At 38.8% G+C, this 21,979-nt stretch overlaps 3 protein-coding genes across 3 annotated transcripts; 1 reads left to right on the forward strand and 2 right to left on the reverse strand.

The window, feature by feature from the left end:
- The first annotated feature begins 1,582 nt into the window (after positions 1-1,582).
- On the forward strand, positions 1,583-3,429 carry Hmgs (hydroxymethylglutaryl-CoA synthase). The gene has a single exon (XM_034979180.2). The coding sequence runs from the start codon at positions 1,655-1,657 to the stop codon at positions 3,023-3,025; it is 1,371 nt and encodes a 456-aa protein (XP_034835071.1). The 5' UTR covers positions 1,583-1,654; the 3' UTR covers positions 3,026-3,429.
- A 4,548-nt stretch (positions 3,430-7,977) lies between these two features.
- On the reverse strand, positions 7,978-20,566 carry LOC117991972 (magnetosome-associated protein MamJ-like). The gene is made up of 4 exons (XM_069505533.1): positions 20,495-20,566; positions 17,265-17,802; positions 9,360-9,409; positions 7,978-8,784 (listed from the first exon to the last, which is right to left on the reverse strand). The coding sequence occupies exons 1-4, from the start codon at positions 20,511-20,513 to the stop codon at positions 8,156-8,158; spliced, it is 1,236 nt and encodes a 411-aa protein (XP_069361634.1). The 5' UTR covers positions 20,514-20,566; the 3' UTR covers positions 7,978-8,155.
- Positions 11,262-12,387, reverse strand: LOC117991971 (uncharacterized). Its single transcript, XM_034979611.2, has 2 exons — positions 12,380-12,387; positions 11,262-11,828 (listed from the first exon to the last, which is right to left on the reverse strand). Exon 2 carries the CDS (start codon positions 11,824-11,826, stop codon positions 11,341-11,343), a length of 486 nt encoding a protein of 161 aa, XP_034835502.1. The 5' UTR covers positions 11,827-11,828; positions 12,380-12,387; the 3' UTR covers positions 11,262-11,340.
- Positions 20,567-21,979: the final 1,413 nt, after the last annotated feature.

A 21,979-nucleotide genomic window follows, 5' to 3' on the forward strand; every position in this document is an offset into this window, starting at 1 on the left:
CGAGTCTTATTCGATAGAATCTGAGATATTATCCCAACCAAACCAACTCCCTACTAAATTCTATCCCTACCAAAGAAGGGGAAGGAAGTGTTCACGCCATAGATAACACACTATATACCAGAGCAGGTTCACGCTAAGCTGCAATGAAGAAATATACAACGCCGAGAGAGAGAAGAGAGGTTACCTTTAATCATGGGCACTTTTTTAGATGGCTGAAGTAGGATTTTATTATTATTTTTTACCTAATAAATAATAATAAAAAGCTAGGTAATAATATATGAAGGATCCAAATTCCAAACCATTATTCACCACTAGATGGTCAATTTCGGAACGGGTTATGGCAAGTGGGACAAGACGCAAGTTGTGGCACGCGGTGACCGTTATAACTACAGGTGAAAGTTTATATAATTCATTCATGAGAACCTAAAAAAACTCATTCAAGGCTACAGAAAAGTAGTATTTAACTACCTACTGTTGTTATATTGTTCTAGACGCGTCTTCATTTCTCGCCACGAAAATTAAGCATTAAGTTCCGTACCCGAATGGTGCAAATGGCCAACGGCCCCAACGGGGCCCTATTAACTACGTCCGCTCCGTTTTCCGTCCGTCTGTCTGTCAGTGGGCTGTATCTCGTAAACTGTATAATATAGTTAACCTAATACGTAATGGGTGGAGAGTTGAAATTTTCATAGCGTATTTCTATTTATTGTCCTACAACAACAAATATACCTACTTAATACGGGGGACTCCTCCGCACACCCGCGCTATCCCGCAACAGGTTAGTGCGGGGGCTATGCGGGTATGCGGGGTGCCCCCACTCCAATTGCCATCTCCACCCGTCGCTTACTATTTAACCCTGATTCAACCCCAACGAGCGACGACGTGGGTGTGAAATAAAAGTGACCAAGTTCCTTGAAATTCACTTCGAACAAAAATTGCTGTAGAAGTCAATTCGTAGTAGATAATATTATTTTTTTGCAGGTGATTGATTTTTTTAACGTAATATAGTTAATATTATTTTTGTCATTTTTTTCATTAAATCATCGCCTCGTAATAATTGACATATTTCTAAAGTTACCCGTCGGGCGTCGCCACTGGAACGTTTTTTATTTCTAAACTTTTACGTCAAAAGTCTCAAAACCCAAAGAAAGTCTCAGGCAGAATGACATTGACAGATAAAAATGAAAGCCTGCACCGGCGCCGCATTGTTAAAAGTTGAAATGATTTAAAAACTACATATAAAATTCCGAGTTCAAAATGAAGTAACAGTAATATTGTGTTTTAATTTTCGTTAACTGTCACATTAATATTTGTATACTATAAATACTTAATACGACAGACGTAAGTCGTAACTAGTTATCAAGTCACGTAAGAGAATAGGAAAGTCGGTTAGTACTTAGTTCCGTAGTAGGTCAATGGTACGAGCATCGCGTGCTGGTAACGAAGGACTGACGTCGCCATCAGACGAGTGAGCCGTGAGTCGAGGCCCGAGGGGCCGAACGAGTGTGGTCCAAGACGCGGCGGGCGACAGTTGTTCAGTCGCATCGCACAGTTAACACCACAGAGTACATTGAATATAGTTAACACATTCTTTGGCTGATAAACGCGCTTACCGTGACCGTGAAAGTTATACTCGTGTCGGATTACCGTAACGATGGGCGGTAAAGTCGAGAACGTCGGCATTCTTGCCATGGAAATATATTTCCCATCGCAATACGTAGCTCAAGAGGAACTGGAAAAATTTGACGAGGTGGCTGCGGGAAAGTACACAATCGGACTTGGGCAGAGCAAAATGGGTTTCTGTTCAGACAGGGAGGACATAAACTCCCTCTGCCTCACTGCACTGCATCGGCTCATTGAGAAGAATAGTTTAAATTTACATGACATTGGGAGGTTAGAGGTGGGTACGGAGACCATTATAGATAAAAGTAAAAGTGTTAAAACTTTCCTCATGACATTGTTTGCAAACGAAGGTGCCACAGACATTGAAGGAATCGACACAACAAATGCTTGTTATGGAGGTACAGCTGCTTTGTTTAATGCTATAAATTGGGTGGAATCATCATCGTGGGACGGCAGGAAAGCTATAGTAGTGGCGGGTGACATCGCAGTGTATGGCAAGGGTCCTGCGAGACCTACTGGAGGAGCTGGTGCTGTTGCAATGCTAATAGGACCAGATGCACCCTTAGTTTTTGACTGTGGCGTCCGTGCCTCATATATGACCCATGCATATGACTTTTACAAGCCAGACTTAGCCTCAGAATTCCCTTACGTAGATGGAAAGTTATCTATACAATGCTATCTTAGTGCTCTAGATAATTGTTACAACTTATTCTGTAAGAAAATGAGGAAAGTGGACTTAAATTTCAAAGGTCTATTAAGTTTAGATGGCATGTTGTTCCATTCTCCGTACTGTAAGCTTGTACAAAAATCCCTGGCCCGAGTAAGTTTTAATGATTTTCTTAATGCTTCTGAAGAGGATAGGGAAAAGCAGTTCCCCGGACTCTCGCAGTTTAAAGATTACCAAAGAGCTAACACGTATTTTGATAGGGATGTAGAAAAAGCATTTATGACGTACAGCAAAGAGCTTTTTGAAGAGAAAACTAAACCATCGCTGAATATAGCTCGCAATGTGGGGAATATGTACACCCCATCATTATATGGAGGACTTGTCTCATATTTAGTTAGCAAATCAGCAGATCAGCTGATAGGAAAGAAGTTTGCCCTATTCTCCTATGGTTCTGGTCTAGCCTCAACAATGTATTCTATTAACATCTGTAATGACATGAGCGCTGGGTCCAAGTTAGAGAAACTTATCAATTCCTTACACGAAAGTGTTGCAATGTTAGACAAAAGACAAAGTGTAGAACCACAGTTATTCTCAGATCTTATGCAAGTGAGAACAGAAAATTATCACACTGCACCATATGAGCCATCAGGACCTATAGATGTACTATTTCCTGGCACATACTTTCTTGTTAAAATAGATGACCAAAGAAGACGTACCTATGATAGGAAACTATGAAGCATTTATTTATTCTAGTTTATTTTGTGTGGGTGTAGGACATTGGTTGTATAGTTAGAAATATTTAAATGGTATTGTAACTTAATTCTAACTGTTATATATTTCTTTTATTAGCCTTAAAAAAATGCAGCATTGTTTTAGAAACAATAAATAATTTATTTATAAAATTACTTTTATGTTGTATGCTATTGTTGCTGGGATGCAACCCTAGGGACCTATATTATATTTTTCAACACTATTCCATCCACTTTTTACACTGTACAATAAAAATAATTTTGTTATTTAATGCGGTAACAGATTTTTTGTAATTCATGATGTAATTTACAGTAATATTTTTCATTCTTGAGGAAGGAATTCTTATATAAAAAATTACATTTGAAAGAAATATACAATTACAAGACATATTTTAAATGTTTTATTTTTAGGATTCCGTACCTCAAAAGGAAAAAGGATCCCTTAACTTAAAGGATCACTTTATTGTCTGTCTGTCTGCCCATCGTGTCTGTCAAGAAAACCTATAGGGTACTTCTCGTTGATCTAGAATTATGATATTTGGTAGGTAGGTCTTATAGCACAAGTAAAGGAGTAAATACGAAAACTGAATTTAAAGAAAAATTAAAATGTGATTGTGTGTGGACTCAGGGTCCACTCCGGCAGTACCGCGTCAATGGAAACGCACCCTTACCTAATGGATGATACAAGTATCTAGGCGGCTATTGGACTGCTGGTGATTTAACCGCCCGTGGCCGCCTACACAATGCAAGGCGTACAAGGACGTTTAAATGACAGTCTGGCCAAAAAACCGCCTAAAATTGTACGTATGAATCACCACTTATCTGATATTTTACCACAGAATATGATTATAGGTACATAGTCGTTTGATGTATCGAGGCGGATATTTGTCCGCCGGTTATTGCACTGTCTGCGCCGCGCGCGTTCCGCGTACAATAGTCGCTCGTCTGCGCAGGGCCTTAAGTTGACATCTATAGAGCATACTTCGACTTTGATCAGACTTTACTTTAGATTTAAAATGAAATGGATTTATGTATGTTAAGTTAAATACCTCAGTCTCGTTTTAACTCAATAACTGAGCGAAGTCCCATGAACATTTGCAGCACAAGAGGAACCGCCATTACGTTGCCGGCCCAAACACTTTCGCATTTATAATAATAGGTATTACCTAGTCGGTATATAGGTAGATTTAAAGACTAGCAAGTAGCAGGTACCGTGTCTGTTTAGAAGAAAAAAAGCGCAACCTAGAACATGAGTTAACTACGAGTATAACAATAAATACTCGTAGCTGTTGAATGAATAACACCATGCATGTCAAAAACCCGAAATAGAACCTTGAGAAGGTTAACGACAGCATTGACGAATTCTATTTCCATTATGATTGTGTTTAAAATTTAAATTCTAAATACCTAATAAATTATGTCGGTACACTTATCGAAACGGAACATACCTTGCGGATTTCAATAAGCTCACACTAAGCTTCCGACAATTTTATCGACTCGACTTTTAGTTGGAGCTTAAGTGATTAAGTGATATGAGCAAAGTGTAATGCATCAAGAACACGTCAACTAATCGAAACAGGAGATTAAATTATTTCCTGAATAGGCATTTACCCACCCAATGATGCTCCATAGGCGATGTCAACATGTCAGCTTTGCCGCTAAATGCAGTATCCTCCATTAGGTAGGACCTAAGTAGCTACTTTATTAGAAAAATATCATATTAGTTAAGTAGGTATGTGCCTTCTTAAAAAAGTCCTTCATTATTGATGTGACCAAAAGCTTTTTAAAATCGATAGATAGATAGATCGATCGATATATGGCTTTGATAAAGTTAACGTGACTAGGTATTTACGTATTTTAGGTACCTATTATAGTTTGAATTTTTCCTTTTATGCTACGAGTATGTGTGTATTTTACAACGTTGACTGTGCCCATTGAGTAGGTGGGGTAGATGCGAGTTAGATAATTTCAAGATGGTTGTTTCCGATTTTAAGCTATTATATTCCTGACCTTGCTAGAAATAACTTATCGTACCTATACCTACTGACTTATACTTGCGGCTTGTTATTGTAATTATGTACCTCTCTGATACTTATTTTTAAGCGGCTTAGTAAAAACTAAAAATCTACTGAGAAAAGATAAAAATCCACTATTTTTCTATGTAGTCTTGAGTTTTTTTTTCATACCTAATATTAATTTTTACCCGTTTACATTGATCAGGATATGGTAATGATTATTTTCTAACACTAAAGACCGGTTTTAATTGTCTCTTCCACGAGAACTCAAACTCAAATTATTTAATTAGAATAGGTAAAATTTTACGCTTACTGATGGTCAAAATTTTTAATTTGTAAGATGATATAGTGGTGATAATTAATACGTACTTAAAACTAAAGCTACGAGGGTTCCAAACGCGCCCAGGTCTTAGAAGAGCCCACAACAATCCTTTACACTTCTTCCATGTAAAAACCTAATCCAATTTTTCAGTAGGTAGGTAGGTACAATAAATTAGAGTCATCTACTATAGTCCCGCAAATTGCTAATGCGCGTGGCCGCCATTTTACTACAGCACTAGACTGCTTCGAGCTGATGGTATATTAGGATATAAAATAATATCCTACTCGTATGCAACATGACTTTTCCTATTCACTTGCTATTTCTATCTAGTATCTATTCTCTGAGGTTATCTCCAGAGATCGGATTTTTCCATTAACTTAAGTTCATACGTGTCAGTTGCAGTTACTAAGTAGAAATTATAAACAACTTATGACTCTATCGAGTTATCGTAAAATTGCGAATCAAACTTCATTCGATTTGGATTTTCTTCTAAGCTTATCGTACGTACCTACCTATCGTATTTGCAGTAGGTATTATTTGTCCCTCTTATTTGTTTCACGCGTCGTCATCATCGGCGTTTTGCCCATTAGAATTCCCAACTCGATGGATGATTCGATGGGAAAAAACTGGCCAAGTGCGAGTCAGGCTCGCGCAACGAGGGTTCCGACCTACAGTCGTATTTTTTCGACATTTTGCACGATAATTCAGGAACTATGACACATAAAAATAAATAAAAATCTGTTTTAGAATTCACAGGTAAATTGATATGATACCTTTCATATGATACCCCACTTGATATAGTTATCTTACTTCGAAAATTGAAAATACTAATTATTAGTTTATGACCACAATTTAATTTTTTTTGTGTTCACGGTTTTCAGATTTTTCCCCGAATGTCTGCTATAAGACCTACCTACCTGCCCAATTTCATGATTCTAGGTCAACAGGAAGTACCCTGTAGGAAGCCTGTAGGTTTCTTGACAGACCGACGGACAGACAACAAAGTGACCCTATAAGGGTTCCGTTTTATCTTTTGAGGTACGGAACCCTAAAAATACTCAACGTGTCACGATTGTGTAGGTAGCACCTACCTACCTAGGTACGATTGAGTAGGTATGATTGGGTAGATACATGTAGATACGTTGGGAACCCACCGATATATAATGAATCTATGTCGGCGGCGGGTAAATTAGGTAAAGGAATAGCGAAGTCGTGTCGTATCCATAAGTAACATTAATATATAAGTCAAAGTCAAATCATGTATTCAAATTGGGTACTGTTGTACACTAACCAAAGAATTTTTATGTACTACTTATTACACTAACACATTCTAACAATTAACATAGGCAGGCATCTTTTTGGGTTTCAAAAATGAATCTAGGCAAGCACGCTCACCTAACGGGTGCTATCGCAGTAGAGTGCAACTTGCAAGTCATACAGTGTGGCATACGTGGTAGTGGTAGTTTATAGGTCATGGGTTTCTTTAGTGCCTTTTCCGTTTCCGTTTACTGCGATCGGCCTACAGTTTGCCTTATTTATGAATTATGAATGACGAAATACATAAACGCTATATTTACTAGTAAGTAGTAGGGGGGCCTTAGAGGCTAAATTGGGATTTACTCGAGCGTCGGTGGTGGGGACCAATTGGGTTGTGAAGATTAGGTGGTAAAAATAAATGTATGTCCTTTCATTGGTTGGGAGAGCGTGTACACTGTATACAGGTTTCCAAGAATGTAAAAAAATAGTCACAAAGAAATACTCGAGCGCTTCAGATATTAATAGTGTGCGCATACACGTGTTTCTGTTATCGGAAAGGTGGGAGTGGCCGTACGAAGGGGAAGAAAGGGGCGCTTCATCTTAGGCTGCATCATCACTTGCTACCAGGCTTAATTGCAGCGAGTCTATAAATTAAAAAAAGGAAAAGTAGGCAAATAGAACCAAAAAGATTTATCGAGCGCGTCAGATAATGCACACTATTCTGCATGTAATTAACTTACCTTGCCTTAATCTGACGCGCTCGAGTAAATCCCAAAATGCCCGCTTGGGCTCCGCGCCCCTACCATAGGTAGTTCGTTGCTTGTTCATTCTTCCTGGTATTAACTTGATATGCGATTAAATAATTTAGCTGACGTGGTCTATTCTTATACGATATCTAATAATACAGTAAATATTGATAAATACAAGTTTTAATACAAGTAACTTGATAATAATTTATACGTGCGTGTTGTACAAGATAAGATATGCTATCCAATCTATTGCAGTTAAGCCATATAAGCTAGAGACGATTAAGATTATTAATTAAATGGTCGTACCAAGTAATAGCATAAATGTACCTAGTACCGAGAGGCATTGAGAGCTAATTTGGTTCCTACCGTTATTGAACTTTTTTTTTAATTTTTTAATTTTTTTTACACGGACATTTGACAGACTACAAAAAAAACTCTTTACTTGCTTACTTACTACTTTCAACTTTTGTAAAATAACGATGAAAAACAATAAAAAAATGAATGAATAATTTTATCTAAGGACGTCTATCTACTAAGTTCTAACTGAAATATTATTGTTTTGGTATTCAAAATAGTTAAAGGATTTGAGTGGACAGGTATTCAAGGAGGTAGGTACTTAATTAAATACTTAGCGATTTCTTTAATAGGAAAATTTATTAGAGCTGTTTAGTTTACATTTTTAGTTACATAAAGTTCGCATTGATCTTCTGCCCCATCGTCGAGTTCGTAGTTAACTGTAAGTACCTTGGATATTCCTTAATTAGTATTTGATTTTAGTTAAGTTCGTCGGGGAGGGTGATGACGGGTGCAACCTCGATGGGAGCGATGATGACGGGCTCAGGAACCTCGGGCTCCTCGACGACAATCACTGGGGTAGGGTCGATCTCGGGGAGTTCGATGGGAGCTACAATGACTGGTTCAGGGACCTCTGGCTTGTCAACCACGATGACTGGGGTAGGCTCGATCTCGGGCTGTTCAACTACGATAACTGGAGTTGGGTTGATTTCGGGTTGCTCGACAACAACTGGGTTACCGGATACGGCACCAGAGTTGACATTGACGATAACCTGAACGAGAGGAGAGCTGTAAACGGGAACAGCCTCTTCAACGATAGCGGGTCCAACGTGGATGGGAGATTCCTCTTCAACTATAGCTGGCCCAACGTGAATGGGAGATTCCTCTTCAACTATAGCTGGTCCAACGTGAACGGGAGATTCCTCTTCAACTAGAGCTGGCCCAACGTGAACGGGAGATTCCTCTTCAACTAGAGCTGGCCCAACGTGAACGGGAGAGTTGCCAAAGTCGATCGGGGCGGGTCCGGCGCCTCCGGGGGTGATGAAGCGCACCGGGCCGGCAACGGCCACAGCTACTAAGGCGGCAGCGATCAATAGGAATTTCATATCTGAAAAAGATAAATGATGATAATATATAATAATATAATGTCATTTTCCTGCATGATCTCTTGACTACATCAGCTAGAAAACCGATCCATTTTTATCATTAATCCATCACTGGCTTACTACCAAGCACGGGTCTCCTCTCAGTATGAGAAGGTTCATACTCACAGGTATTACCGCGCTAGCAAAGTGCGGATTGGTAGACTTTACACACCTTTGATAACACTATGGAGAACTCTCAGGCATGCAGGTTACCTCACGATGTTTGCCTTCACCGTTAAAGCAAGATAGATTCAACCATCAATCAAGTGAGAAAAATTTAACAAGGAAATGGACGATCCACGTCTTATTATGCGCTTCAATAGATAGATGTCGTCTGCTGGACAAAGGTATCTTGCAAGGATCGCCATAGAACCCGAGTTTGAGAAAATAGAGACTCTCTTTGAGAATGATATTTAAGGAGGGTCTCTCGACGTTGTTTTCCGGTGAGGTTTCACCAATTCGACACCTTGGGATTTAATATAGCAAAGGAATCTTTGAGCTACTTAGTGAAATTACAACTATTACTTGTTTTACTTACTTGTTTCTTTTCGCGTTGTTACTAAAACTGTGATAGAACTACCAATTTCTCTGCGTTATATACATTTATTTTATCTTCATTGGTCATTGTAAAAATTATCTATTTTTATATTCGTACCTATCTCGTTATTTGTTTATCTGTGCACATCGCCTAACTAGCCACTTACCTAATCGAAAATTAAAGTTAAGTATTATGGTAGGTAAAGTAGGTACGCAACGCATTCCATAATACTTTCTTAACTTTTCGAAGCAAGAGTCAGAAAAGTTATTAGACAGTGAAAGAAGAACGTATATAGGCCAAGAGAGACTAGAGGTCGGTGAATTGATGGAGTGGAGAATGAGACGTGAGGGTTTTTGGGGTTCGGAGCTGGAAGGAAGCTGCATCTGACCAGCCCTGATGAAGAAATTTTCTTGACGAAGCCAAGGCCCACCTAGGGCTGTAGGCTTTGTTGATGAAGATGATGAGTATGATAGTAACTCTATTAAAAATATATTAGGTACCTACCGTTAGTACGTGGTTAGTACCTAAGTAACTGTAGTCTTCTTACTTACTTTACTACCTACTTAGTAAAGCAGTCTTCCTAAGTAAGTAGTATTCTGAAAATGTTTAGGAATGGAATAAATGCTGCCGGCATTTATGCATGCATAAGAAATTAACATCCTTGCAATTTACAACTCGTGGTTTCTAACTTAAACCCTTAGTTCCAGCAGTAAGCCTACTACTAACTACTGTCTTATTTAGGCGAAACGTTCATATTTCTTACATTATCTTCTATCTATCTAAATATACAAAAGGAAAAGTTGTCTGACTGACTGGCTGATCTATCAACGTACAGCTCAAACTACTGGACGGATCGGTCTGAAATTTGGCATGCAGATAGCTATTATGACGGAGGCTTCCGCTAAGAAAGGATTTTTGAAAATTCAACCCCTAAGGGGGTGAAATAGGGGGTTAAAACTTGTGTAGTCCACGCAGACAAAGTCACGAGCATAAGCTAGTTATATTTATAACAATATAATTTTATAAGACAAAATATTCTGTCACAAGGAAATTGGTTATCTACCTTATACACTTTGGGCAAGAAATTGTAATAATAACCTTGCGAGTAGCGCCTCCGCCTCAATAAAGTCCGAAAGTCGCTTGTGAAAATAGGTAACTGTAATATTTATCCGCAATCAATTTTACACTTGATCATTAGATTTTTAAATGTATGGTTCTAAAAAAGCATATTAATTTACTTAAATATTAAAATAAAAAACACAATCGAAAATTATTCAATGGTAGAAAGAGCGCGAATTTGACTCGCAGCTCGCCCCAGCAATGCGCGGGACTGCACTTACTATTAGGTACAATTAGGTAGGACAACATGCTGTAAATCAAATCCTTGAAAGATCAATCGCCCAGTTTCTTGCTGGTTTTTCTCGGTAAGAAAGGCATTCCGAACAAAACAGTTTTGTCAATTTTTACATTGTCTGACGGTACCCACACTAGGTAGTCCTGTGTGTGGTAGGTAGATGTGTCGTGGGTACCTGAATTGAGGCATTGAGATTTGAGAGCTAATTTGGTTCCTACCGTTATTGAACTTTTAATTGAGCACTTCGATTTTTTTTACACGGACATTTGACAGACTACAAAACACTTTTACTACTTTCAGCTTTTATAAAAAAAACGAAGGTCTGGCACGCGGCTGGCTCTTAGTCCATACTAACAACGATGAAAAACAATAAAAAGTGAATGAATGATTTTATCTAAGGACGTCTATCTACTAAGTTCTAACTGAAATTATTGTTTTGGTATTCAAAATAGTTAAAGGATTTGAGTGGACATGTATTCAAGGAGGTAGGTACTTAATTAAATACTTAGAGATTTCTTTAATACAAAAATTTATTTGAGCTGTTGAATTTTTAGTTACATAAAGTTCGCATTGATCTTCTGCCCCATCGTCGAGTTCGTAGTTAACCGTAGGTACCTTGGATATTCCTTAATTAGTATTTGATATTGAGTTAAGTTCGTCGGGGAGGGTGATGACGGGTGCAACCTCGATGGGAGCGATGATGACTGGTTCAGGGACCTCTGGCTTGTCAACCACGATAACTGGGGTAGGCTCGATCTCGGGCTGCTCAACTACGATAACTGGAGTTGGGTTGATTTCGGGTTTTGGTTGTGGTTTAACGGATATGGAACCAGTGTTGACATTGAGGATAAACTGAAGGTTTACGAGAGGAGAGCTGTAAGCGGAAACAGCTTCTTCAACGATAGCGGGTCCAACGTGGACGGGAAATTCCTCTTCAACTAGAGCTGGCCAAACGTGAACGGGAGATTCCTCTTCAACTAGAGCTGGCCCAACGTGAACGGGAGAGTTGCCAAAGTCGATCGGGGCGGGTCCGGCGCCTCCGGGGGTGATGAAGCGCGCCGGGCCGGCAACGGCCACAGCCACTAATGTGGCAGCGATCAATAGGAATTTCATATCTGAAAGATGATATATAATATTATTATGATGTAATTTTCCGGCATGATCTCTTGACTTTATCAGCTAGGTAAACCGGTCCATTTTTATCATCAATCCATCACCGGCTTACTACCGAGCACGAGTCTCCTGTCAGTATGAGAAGGGTCATACTCATAAGTTACCACGCTAGCAAATTGCGGATTGGTAGACTTTACACACCTTTGAGAAAACACTATGGAGAACTCTCAGGCATGCAGGTTTCGTCACGATGTTTGCCTTCACCGCTAAAGCAATATAGCAAAATTTAACAAGAAAATGGAAAATCCAAGTCATGCGCTTCAATAGGTAGATGTCCTCTGCTGGACAAAGGTACCTTGCAAGGATCGCCATAGAACACAAGTCTAAGAAAATAGAGACTCGCTTCGAGAATGAGATTTAAGGAGGGTCTCTCGACGTTGTTTTCCGGTCAGGTTTCACCAAGCCTTGGGATTTAACCTTAGGAATCTTAATATGGCAAAGGAATCTTTCAGCTACTTAGAGAGATAAGAACTATTACTTAGGTTTTACTTACTTGGTTCTTTTTGCTTTGTTACTAAAACTGTGATGGAACTACCAATTTCTGTGCGTTATATACATTTATTTTATCTTCATTAGTCATTGAAAAATCTATTTTTTATATTCGTATCTTGTTATTTGTTTATTTGTGCACATCGCCTAACTAGCTACTTACCTAATGGAAAATTAAAGTTAAGTATTATGGTAGGTAAAGTATGCAACGCATACCATAATTATACCTTCTTAGCTTTTTAACCGACTTCTAAAAAGGAGGTGTTTCTCAATTCGGCCTGTTTTTTTTATGCATGTGCAAAATTTTTAGGATGTTTCGGTGGTGGTCCCATTTACATTTCTGGATCCAACTCCTGATGCTGCAGGGTTACTGGCCGCTTAAGTTATCAAGAATCAGGAAGTGTTCATAGTGAATTAATGTTGTAGGTACCAAGCAACGACTTTATGCTTGAACTACAAGTCCCAACTTCTTAACCCTGATGATGTAGGGTACGATACTCCTAAACTATAGTGATTTAGGAACTGCGGATGATGTAATATTATTTTTAGTGCCAAGCATAGACTACACCATTGAACTTCGGATCCCAATTCCTCAATCTGATTCTGCAAGGTACTGAACTCCTAAGCCGTGGGGATTCGGGAATATCTGATGGTGAATTGATATTTTAGGTATCAAGCAATGGCTTCATGATTACACTCCAAGTCTGAACTCCTCAAACCTGATGATGTATGGTACAGCACTCCTAAACTATAGAGATTCAGGAGCTGTTACTAGTGAAATAATATTGTAAATGCCGAGCATAGACTTTCTTATTGAATTCCGAGTACCAACTCTTTAAGCATGATACTGCAAGGTGCAAGGAACTTCTAAGCCGTGTGGATTTGTAAAGTATTGCTGGTGAATTGATATTTTAGGTACTAAGCAATGACTACTTACACTAAAAAGCTTAAAATAAAAAATAATATAAAAAAACCGACTTCCAAAACCACTACAAAGTAAAAAATAACTTTTATTTCTACACGTGTATGTATTTACGATTATGTGTGAAGTCGGGCGAGCATAATAAAAGAAACTAGAAATCAAAGCGTGAAGCTCTCCCGACTTCATCATACGAGTACATATACACGTGTAAAAACAAAAGTTATTTTTTACTTTGTAGTGGTTTTGGAAGTCGGTTTTTTAAATATTATTTTTTATGTTTACTTTGGCATAAACGGCGTACTTGTGTCCGAGTTTTGTTTTGATTAAACTAATTTCGATCGTATGACAGATTATAACGCTAACTCTCAGCTCCACTCGTTGGTATGCTTTGCGCTTTATTCGTATTTTCAACAATTTCAACTCTAACTTTGGTGCTAACAATTTTCTATAATATAAAAATGAATCACTAAATGTGTTGCTCATCGCAAATCTCGAGAACAGCGGAACCGATTTCGCTAATTCTTTTTTTATAATATTCCTTGAAGTACGAGGATGAACCTTACGGAGAGAAAAATTTAAAAAAATTACTGTTAGGCGGAACGAAGTTCGCCAGGGCAGCTAGTCTTTATATAAAAAAAACCGGCCAAGTGCGAGTCAGGCTCGCGCAACGAGGGTTCCGTACTACAGTCGTATTTTTCGACATTTTGCAGGATAATTCAAACACTATGCCACATAAAAATAAATAATTAAATCTGTTTTAGAATGCACAGGTGAAGGCCTTTCATATGATACCCCACTTGATATAGTCACTCACTTCGAAAGTTGAAAATACTAATTATTAGTTCACAATTATTAGACCACAATTTAATTTTTTTTGTGTGATGATGAATCACACAAAAAAAATTAAACCCTAAATTCACGGTTTTCAGATTTTCCCCCAAATGTCAGCTATAAGATCTACCTACCTGCCAAATTTCATGATTCTAAGTCAACGGGAAGTACCCTGTAGGTTTCTTGACAGATAGACAGACAAACAGACACACAGACAGACAGACAACAAAGTGATTCTATAAGGGTCCTTTGAGGTACGGAACCCTAAAAATGAATCGCTGAATGTGTTGCTGATCGCAAATTTCGAGAACAGCTGAACCGATTTCGCTAATTCTTTTTTCATAATATTCAGTAAAGTACGGGAATGGTTCTTACGGAGAGAAAAATTAAAAAAATTGCCATGTTCCCACTGGATTTCTAAAAACCTAATTCCACGCGAACGAAGTCGCGGGCATCAGCTAGTTTTATATAGATTTAAAGACTATAAGTAGTAGCTAGGTATGGGGAGTAGGCACTAAGTATGAATTGCTCTGGAGTTATGGCATAAATAAATCTGTCTCGTACAGTAGGTACCTAAGCTCGATCTCGATCTTAGCTCGAGTCTTTCTTCTTGCTTGTTTTACATGATTTGTAGATTTTTAATGCCATTTTAATTTTGCAGTTGCAACGACTTTCACATGAAAATATCTACCTACCTTTTTTTTTTTTTTTTTTTTTTTTTTTTTAACGTTTATCAAGTATTTTAATACAATAAAACTTAAAGCTAGCCTTATCTAATTACTATATAAATCATGACCGCGTGGAATGGTGCCAAGAACACTGGCTGCATTTCCGCGCTGGACAGCCCGGCTGATCCGCTGCGCAAAAAATGAGCCAGCCCTTCTGTCACAAGTCTACCTACTTACTGTCTTAATGTTAGAATGTACCTACCATTATCACGGTCATAAATATAATTATTATGCTATCGTCTGATGTTCGGATTGCAGAGGTCAGACGGCTATCGCTCCGATTTAATCATGCCTACGTCCTTCTTAAAGACGTCATTACTATAAAAAACCGGCCAAGTGCGAGTCAGGCTCGCGCAATGAGGGTTCCGTACTACAGTCTTATTTATTCTACATTTTGCACGATAATTCAAAAACTATGATGCATAAAAATAAATAAAAATCTGTTTTAGAATGTACAGGTGAAGACCTTTCATATGATACCCCACTTGATATAGTCACTCACTTCGAAAGTTGAAAATACTAATTATTAGTTCATGACCACAATTTAATTTTTTTTGTGTGATCTAACCCTAAATTCACGGTTTTCAGATTTTTCCCCAAATGTCAGCTATAATGTACCTACCTGCCAAATTTCATGATTCTAGGTCCACGGGAAGTACCCTGTAGGTTTCTTGACAGACAGACGGACAGACAGACAGACAGACAGACAGACAGACAACAAAGTGATCCTATAAGAGTTCCGTTTTTCCTTTTGAGGTACGGAACCCTAAAAATTAGCGATGTGTTTTTTAATCTTTTTTGAAAGATAGGTAGGTACTTATCAACGTAGGTAGGTACTGCTAAATGCTTTAGAAGGCTGCTAAAGGGATGATATGACAAGGCATTCCGAAGGCGAATTTGCACCACGGTAGGCAGTCTCAACATGGACAACAAATTTTTATCTTCAAAACTACACAAGAGCTACATTAGCTGATGTGCTCTCTATTTCCTCATTCATAGTTCGTAGGATGGAACTTTCACACGATCGGGGAAAGATCAGTTACCAACTGAATAATAGTAAATGTCATATCAAAAATTGCGGACCGGCAGGAATCGAACCCGCGTCTCCTGGGATCGCGCCCGACGCTCCAGACCACTAAGCTACGGTTCGCTTTGTTCGCTGCCAGAGACGCAATTTGTGATATGTATGTTCACTCAGTACTGCCGGTCCGCAATTTTTGATATGTATTTAGAAATTTCCTTGAAATGTCGGTAAAACACCATAAAAACATTATAAAATAAATTACCAACTGCTCCGAGTGCTCTCCGCAACTGATGCCAATACTAGACTGCTACTGAGAACTTCTTGAAAGAAAAACCAATAAACACTTAGCTAATTACCTACCTATTTTGGCTCGACTCAGGACTCGAATCTCGTGAAATCGTGAAATTGCCACTAAGTAGACCAAGAAGGTTCATATTATCATAATATCATTATCATCATTCTGCGATTCAGCGTATGATAAGTTTAAAACTTTATAAATAAGTTCTAATTAATTATTTCACGACATCAATATACCTATTGATTGCTAAGTGTCGGTTTATGAGCTCTTAACAGAAGTTATCCGTGCGTGTTGTATAAGATGAGTGTGCTATCCAATTTATTGCAGTTAAGTAATTAAATGGTCAACCAAGTAATGAAAATGAAAATGAAAAATATTTTTGTAACAAAACAGTTTTGTCAATTTTTACATTGTGTGATGGTACCCACCCTAGGTACTCCTGTGTCGTGGGTACCTAATAAACATTAGCACTTTAAAATATCATATTTTACAAACAGACTAGAAATCGAAAAATGATGTTCCCACACCCACAGTATTTTTAAGAGACCTATTCAACAATACCCCACACTATGGGGTAGACGAGAAAAAAGAATTCATCCCCACTGCACATGTAGGGGAGCTACCCTAAAAAAAAATTATCAAAATTTTATGTCACCACTTTGTCGGCGTGATTAATTTTATACCCATGCCAAATTACAGATTTCTAGCACTAATAGTCTCTGAGATTAACCGAGGACGGACGGACAGACAGACGGACGGACATGGCGAAACTATAAGGGTTTCTTGTTTACTACGGAACCCTAAAAATCGAATGAATGATTTTATCTAAGGACGTCTATCTACTAAGTTCTAACTGAAATTATTGTTTTGGTATTCAAAATAGTTAAAGGATTTGAGTGGACAGGTATTCAAGGAGGTAGGTACTTAATTAAATACTTAGAGATTTCTTTAATAGGAAAATTTATTAGAGCTGTTTAGTTTACATTTTTAGTTACATAAAGTTCGCATTGATCTTGTGCCCCATCGTCGAGAGCGTAGTTAACTGTAGGTACCTTGGATATTCCTTAATTAGTATTTGATATTTAGTTAAGTTCGTCGGGGAGGGTGATGACGGGTGCAACTTCGATGGGAGCGATGATGACGGGCTCAGGAACCTCGGGCTCCTCGACGACAATCACTGGGGTAGGGTCGATCTCGGGGAGTTCGATGGGAGCTACAATGACTGGTTCAGGGACCTCTGGCTTGTCAACCACGATGACTGGGGTAGGCTCGATCTCGGGCTGCTCAGCTATGATAACTGGAGTTGGGTTGATTTCGGGTTTTGTAACGGATATGGCACCAGAGTTGACATTGAGGATAAACTGAACGTTTACAAGAGGAGAGCTATAAGCGGAAACAGCTTCTTCAACGATAGCGGGTCCAACGTGGACAGGAGATTCCTCTTCAACTAGAGCTGGCCCAACGTGAACGGGAGATTCCTCTTCAACTAGAGCTGGCCCAACGTGAACGGGAGAGTTGCCAAAGTCGATCGGGACGGGTCCGGCGCCTCCGGGGGTAATGAAGCGCGCCGGGCCGGCAACGGCCACAGCTACTAAGGCGGCAGCGATCAATAGGAATTTCATATCTGAAAAAGATAAATGATGATGATATATAATATTATAATGTCATTTTCCGGCATGATCTCTTGACTTCATCAGCTAGGTAAACCGATCCATTTTTATCATTAATCTATCACCGGCTTACTACTGAGCACAAGTCTCCTCTCAGTATGAGAAAAGTCATACTGATAGGTTACCACGCTAGCAAAGTGCGGATTGTTAGACTTTACACACCTTTGAGAACACTATGGAGAACTCTCAGGCATGCAGGTTTCCTCACGATGTTTGCCTTCACCGCTAAAGCAAGATAGATTGAACCATCCATCAAGTGACAAAATTTTAACAAGAAAATAGAAATAGATATCCTCTGCTGGACAAAGGTACCTTGCAAGGATCGCCATAGAACACGAGTTTGAGAAAATAGAGACTAGCTTGGAGAATAAGATTAAAGGAGGGTCTCTCGACGTTGTTTTCCGGTGAGGTTTCACCAATTCGACACCTTGGGATATAACCTTAGGAATCTTAATATGGCAAATGAATCTTTCAGCATACTTAGTGAAATAACAACTATTACTTAGGTTTAACTTACTTGGTTCTTTTCGCTTTGTTACTAAAACTGTGATAGAACTATTAATTTCTCTGCGTTATATACATTTATTTTATCTTCATTAGTCATTGAAAAAAATATCTATTTTTTATATTCGTATCTTGTTATTTGTTTACCTGTGCTCATCGCTTAAACTAGCTACTTACCTAATCGAAAATTAAAGTTAAGTATTATGGTAGGTAAAGTACGCAACGCATACCATAATACCATAGTACCTTCTTAACATTTTCGAAGTAAGAGCCAGAAAAGTTATTAGACAGTGAACTAGAAGACCGTATATATAGGCCAAGGAAGACTAGAGGTCGGTGAATTGATGGAGTGGAGAATGAGACAAGAGGGTTTTGGGGTTTGGAGCTGGAAGGAAGCTGCATCTGACCGTCCCAGCAATGCGCGGGACTGTACTTACTATTATACAACATGCTGCTGTAAATCAAATCCTCAAAAGAGCAATCGCCGAGTTTCTTGTCATTGGTTCTTCTCGGTAAGAAAGGCATTCCGAAATCCGAACCAGCGTAAGTACCTATTTGACTTCTTCTTCTATGTTTCTATTTCATAAGCGTTTAACAGAGTGGAGTGGAGTCAAGATGCAATGAATTTTATGATCGTAAAACTCAATTTTTAACTGACTTCCAAAAAGGAGGTTTTCAACTCGGCCCGTTTTCGTTTTTTTAATGAATGTACCTACCTACACCGATTTTTTCGAGGTTTCTGGACCGATTCGACAAATTATTTTTTAATCAACAGGGGATGTTTCCGTGGTGATCCCATAAAAAAATCTGGATCCAACTCCTCAATTCTGATGCTGCAGGGTTACTGTCCGCCTATGTTATCAAGATTTAGGAAGTGCTTATAGTGAATTAATATTGTAGGTACCGAGCAACGCCTTTATGCTTGAATTCAAAGTCCCAATTTCTCAACCCTGATGATGTAGGGTACGACACTCCTAAACTATAGTGATTTAGGAACTGCGGATGATGTTATATTATTTTTAGTGCCAAGCATAGACTACACCATTGAATTTCGGATCCCAACTCCTCAATCTGATTCTGCAAGGTACTGAACTCCTAAGCCGTGGGGATTCGGGAATTTCTGATGGTGAATTGATATTTTAGGTATCAAGCAATGGCTTCATGATTACACTCCAAGTCTGAACTCCTCAAACCTGATGATGCATGGTACAGCACTCCTAAACTATAGAGATTCAGGAGCTGTTCCTAGTGAAATAATATTGTAAATGCCGAGCATAGACTTTGTTATTGAATTCCGAGTACCAACTCTTTAAGCCTGATACTGCAAGGTGCAAGGAACTCCTAAGCCGTGTGGATTTGGAAAGTATTGCTGGTGAATTGATATTTTAGGTACTAAGCAATGACTACTTACACAAAAAAGCTTAAAATAAAAAATAATATTAAAAAACCGACTTCCAAAACCGCTATAAAGTAAAAAATAACTTTTGTTTCTACATGTGTATGTATCATAGATTAATTATTGGTCTCGCTATGATCTATGGTATGTATGTATGAAGTCGGGCGAGCATAATAAAGAAACTAGAAATCAAAGCGTGAAGCTCTCCCGACTTCAACATACGAGTACATAATATATGTACACGTGTAAAAAAGTATTTTTTTAGTTTGTAGTGGTTTTGGTTTTCGGTTTTTAATATTATTTTTTAGGTTTACTTTGGCATAAACGGCGTTTTTGTGTCCGAGTTTTGTTTTGATTAATTGAGTTAATAAAGCTGAGCTTGAGTTATAGTTATAACGCCGATTCTCGGCTCCACTCGTTGGTATGCTTTGCGCTTTATTTGTTTTTTCTACTCTAACTTTGGTGCTAATAATTTTATATAGATTTATAGACTATAGTAGGAAGGTATGCGGAGTAGGTACTTACTAAGTATGAATTGCTCTGGAGTTATGGCATAAATAAACCCGTCTCGTTTTAACTGTCAAAGTAGGTACCTAAGCTCTACAGATCTTAGCTCGAGTCTTTCTTCTTGCTTGTTGTATTTACATGATTTGTAGATTTTTAATGCTATGTTAATTTTGCAGTTGCAACGACTTTCACATTAAAATATCTACCTACTTACTGTCTTAATGCTAGAATGTACCTACCTATCATTATCACGGCCATAAATATAATTATTATATTATGCTATCGTCTGATGTTCGGATTGCAGAGGTCAGACGGCTATCGCTTCGATTTAATCATGCCTACGTCCTTCTTAAAGACGTCATTACTATAAAAAAAATAGCGCTGTGTTTTTAAATATTTTTTGAAGGATACTTATCAACGTAGGTAGGTACTGCTAAATGCTTTAGAAGGGTGCCAAAGGGATGACATGACAAGGCATTCCGAAGGCTACCGAAGGCGAATTTGTACCACGGCAGGCAGTCTCAACATGGACAGCTCATTTATGTCTTCAAAACTACGCCAGAGATACAGTGCAACAGGGCTCTCTTGGTACTTCAATGACATTGACAGGGGGGCGCTGTTGGTGAACAAAGGCTTAGAAAATTCAAACAAGAACAAAGGGGACACTTGACGGTAACGTCAGTTCCGATTTTCGCCACGCGCCAAGATAGCCTTGTCGCACTGTAACATTAGATGTGCTCTCTATTTCCATATTCATAGTTCGATGGGACGGCACTTTAACACGATCGGAGAAAGAGAATGGGGAGTGCTCTGAAGAGCTTTTTGACCTCATTCCACCCTACAACCGCACCGCGCGCCACCGTAAGGAATTTCACCCTCACCACCTGGGTGTCTGGTGCACTTCGACCGTCCGCTGCGCCAGATCCTTCTTTCCACGCACGTGCAAGCTGTGGAACCAACTCCCATCGGCGGTGTTCCCACTAGATTATAACATGGGATTATTCAAGGGGCGGACCAACAAATTCCTAAAAGGCCGGCAACGCATCGGCGGTTCCTCTGGTGCTGCAAATGTTCATGGGCGGCGGTAATCACTTAACATCAGGTGACCCGCCTGCTCGCTATATCTATTATAAAAAAAAAAGATCAGGTGCAGGCATAAGTAGGTACCAACTGCTCCGAGTGCTCTCCGAGGCACGGGGATGTCACACCGCCAACTGATCCCAATACCAGACTGCTACTGAGAACATCTTGATAGAAAAACCCAAGACTTAGATAACTACCAATTTTGGCTCGACGCAGGACTCGAACCTCGTGAAATAGCCACTAGACCAAGAATTTTTATTACCGAAATATCATTATCGGCGATTCGGCGTATGATAAGTTAAAAACTTTATAAGTTCTAATAAATTACTTCACAACATCAATATACCTATTGATTGCTAAGTTTATTGGCGCTTAACAGAAGTTATCCGTTGATTTACAACTTGATAATTAAGTATATCTGATTGTTTATCAATATTATCTGTTGTCGCCATTTATTATCTTTTTCGATGGATGTTGGATAGATTTGCGAAAGCCATGAATTCGATGAGGCACAAGGAACAATACTATAATCCGCCAAACATAAATTGCTTCTCGTTCCTTCTTGAATATTAATTGCCTAGGCTAAAATACCTATAGAATTACTGGAGATCGGTGCAAAATTATCTAGATATAAGTAGTAC

This window comes from Maniola hyperantus, chromosome 20 (assembly GCF_902806685.2).
Source record: "Maniola hyperantus chromosome 20, iAphHyp1.2, whole genome shotgun sequence".
In the NCBI taxonomy this organism is placed as follows: domain Eukaryota; kingdom Metazoa; phylum Arthropoda; class Insecta; order Lepidoptera; family Nymphalidae; genus Maniola; species Maniola hyperantus.

Excerpts from the sequence above, each read along its gene's own strand:
- Hmgs (XM_034979180.2), top strand. The coding sequence starts at position 1,655 with ATGGGCGGTAAAGTCGAGAACGTCGGCATTCTTGCCATGGAAATATAT.
- LOC117991971 (XM_034979611.2), bottom strand. The coding sequence starts at position 11,826 with ATGAAATTCCTATTGATCGCTGCCACATTAGTGGCTGTGGCCGTTGCC.
- LOC117991972 (XM_069505533.1), bottom strand. Across the intron at positions 9,410-17,264 it reads ACCCTCCCCGACGAACTTAA|AGAAATTGGTAGTTCTATCA; the intron begins CTAAATATCAAA and ends TATATAACGCAG. Across the intron at positions 8,785-9,359 it reads AACAACGCGAAAAGAAACAA|ATATGAAATTCCTATTGATC; the intron begins GTAAGTAAAACA and ends TATCTTTTTCAG.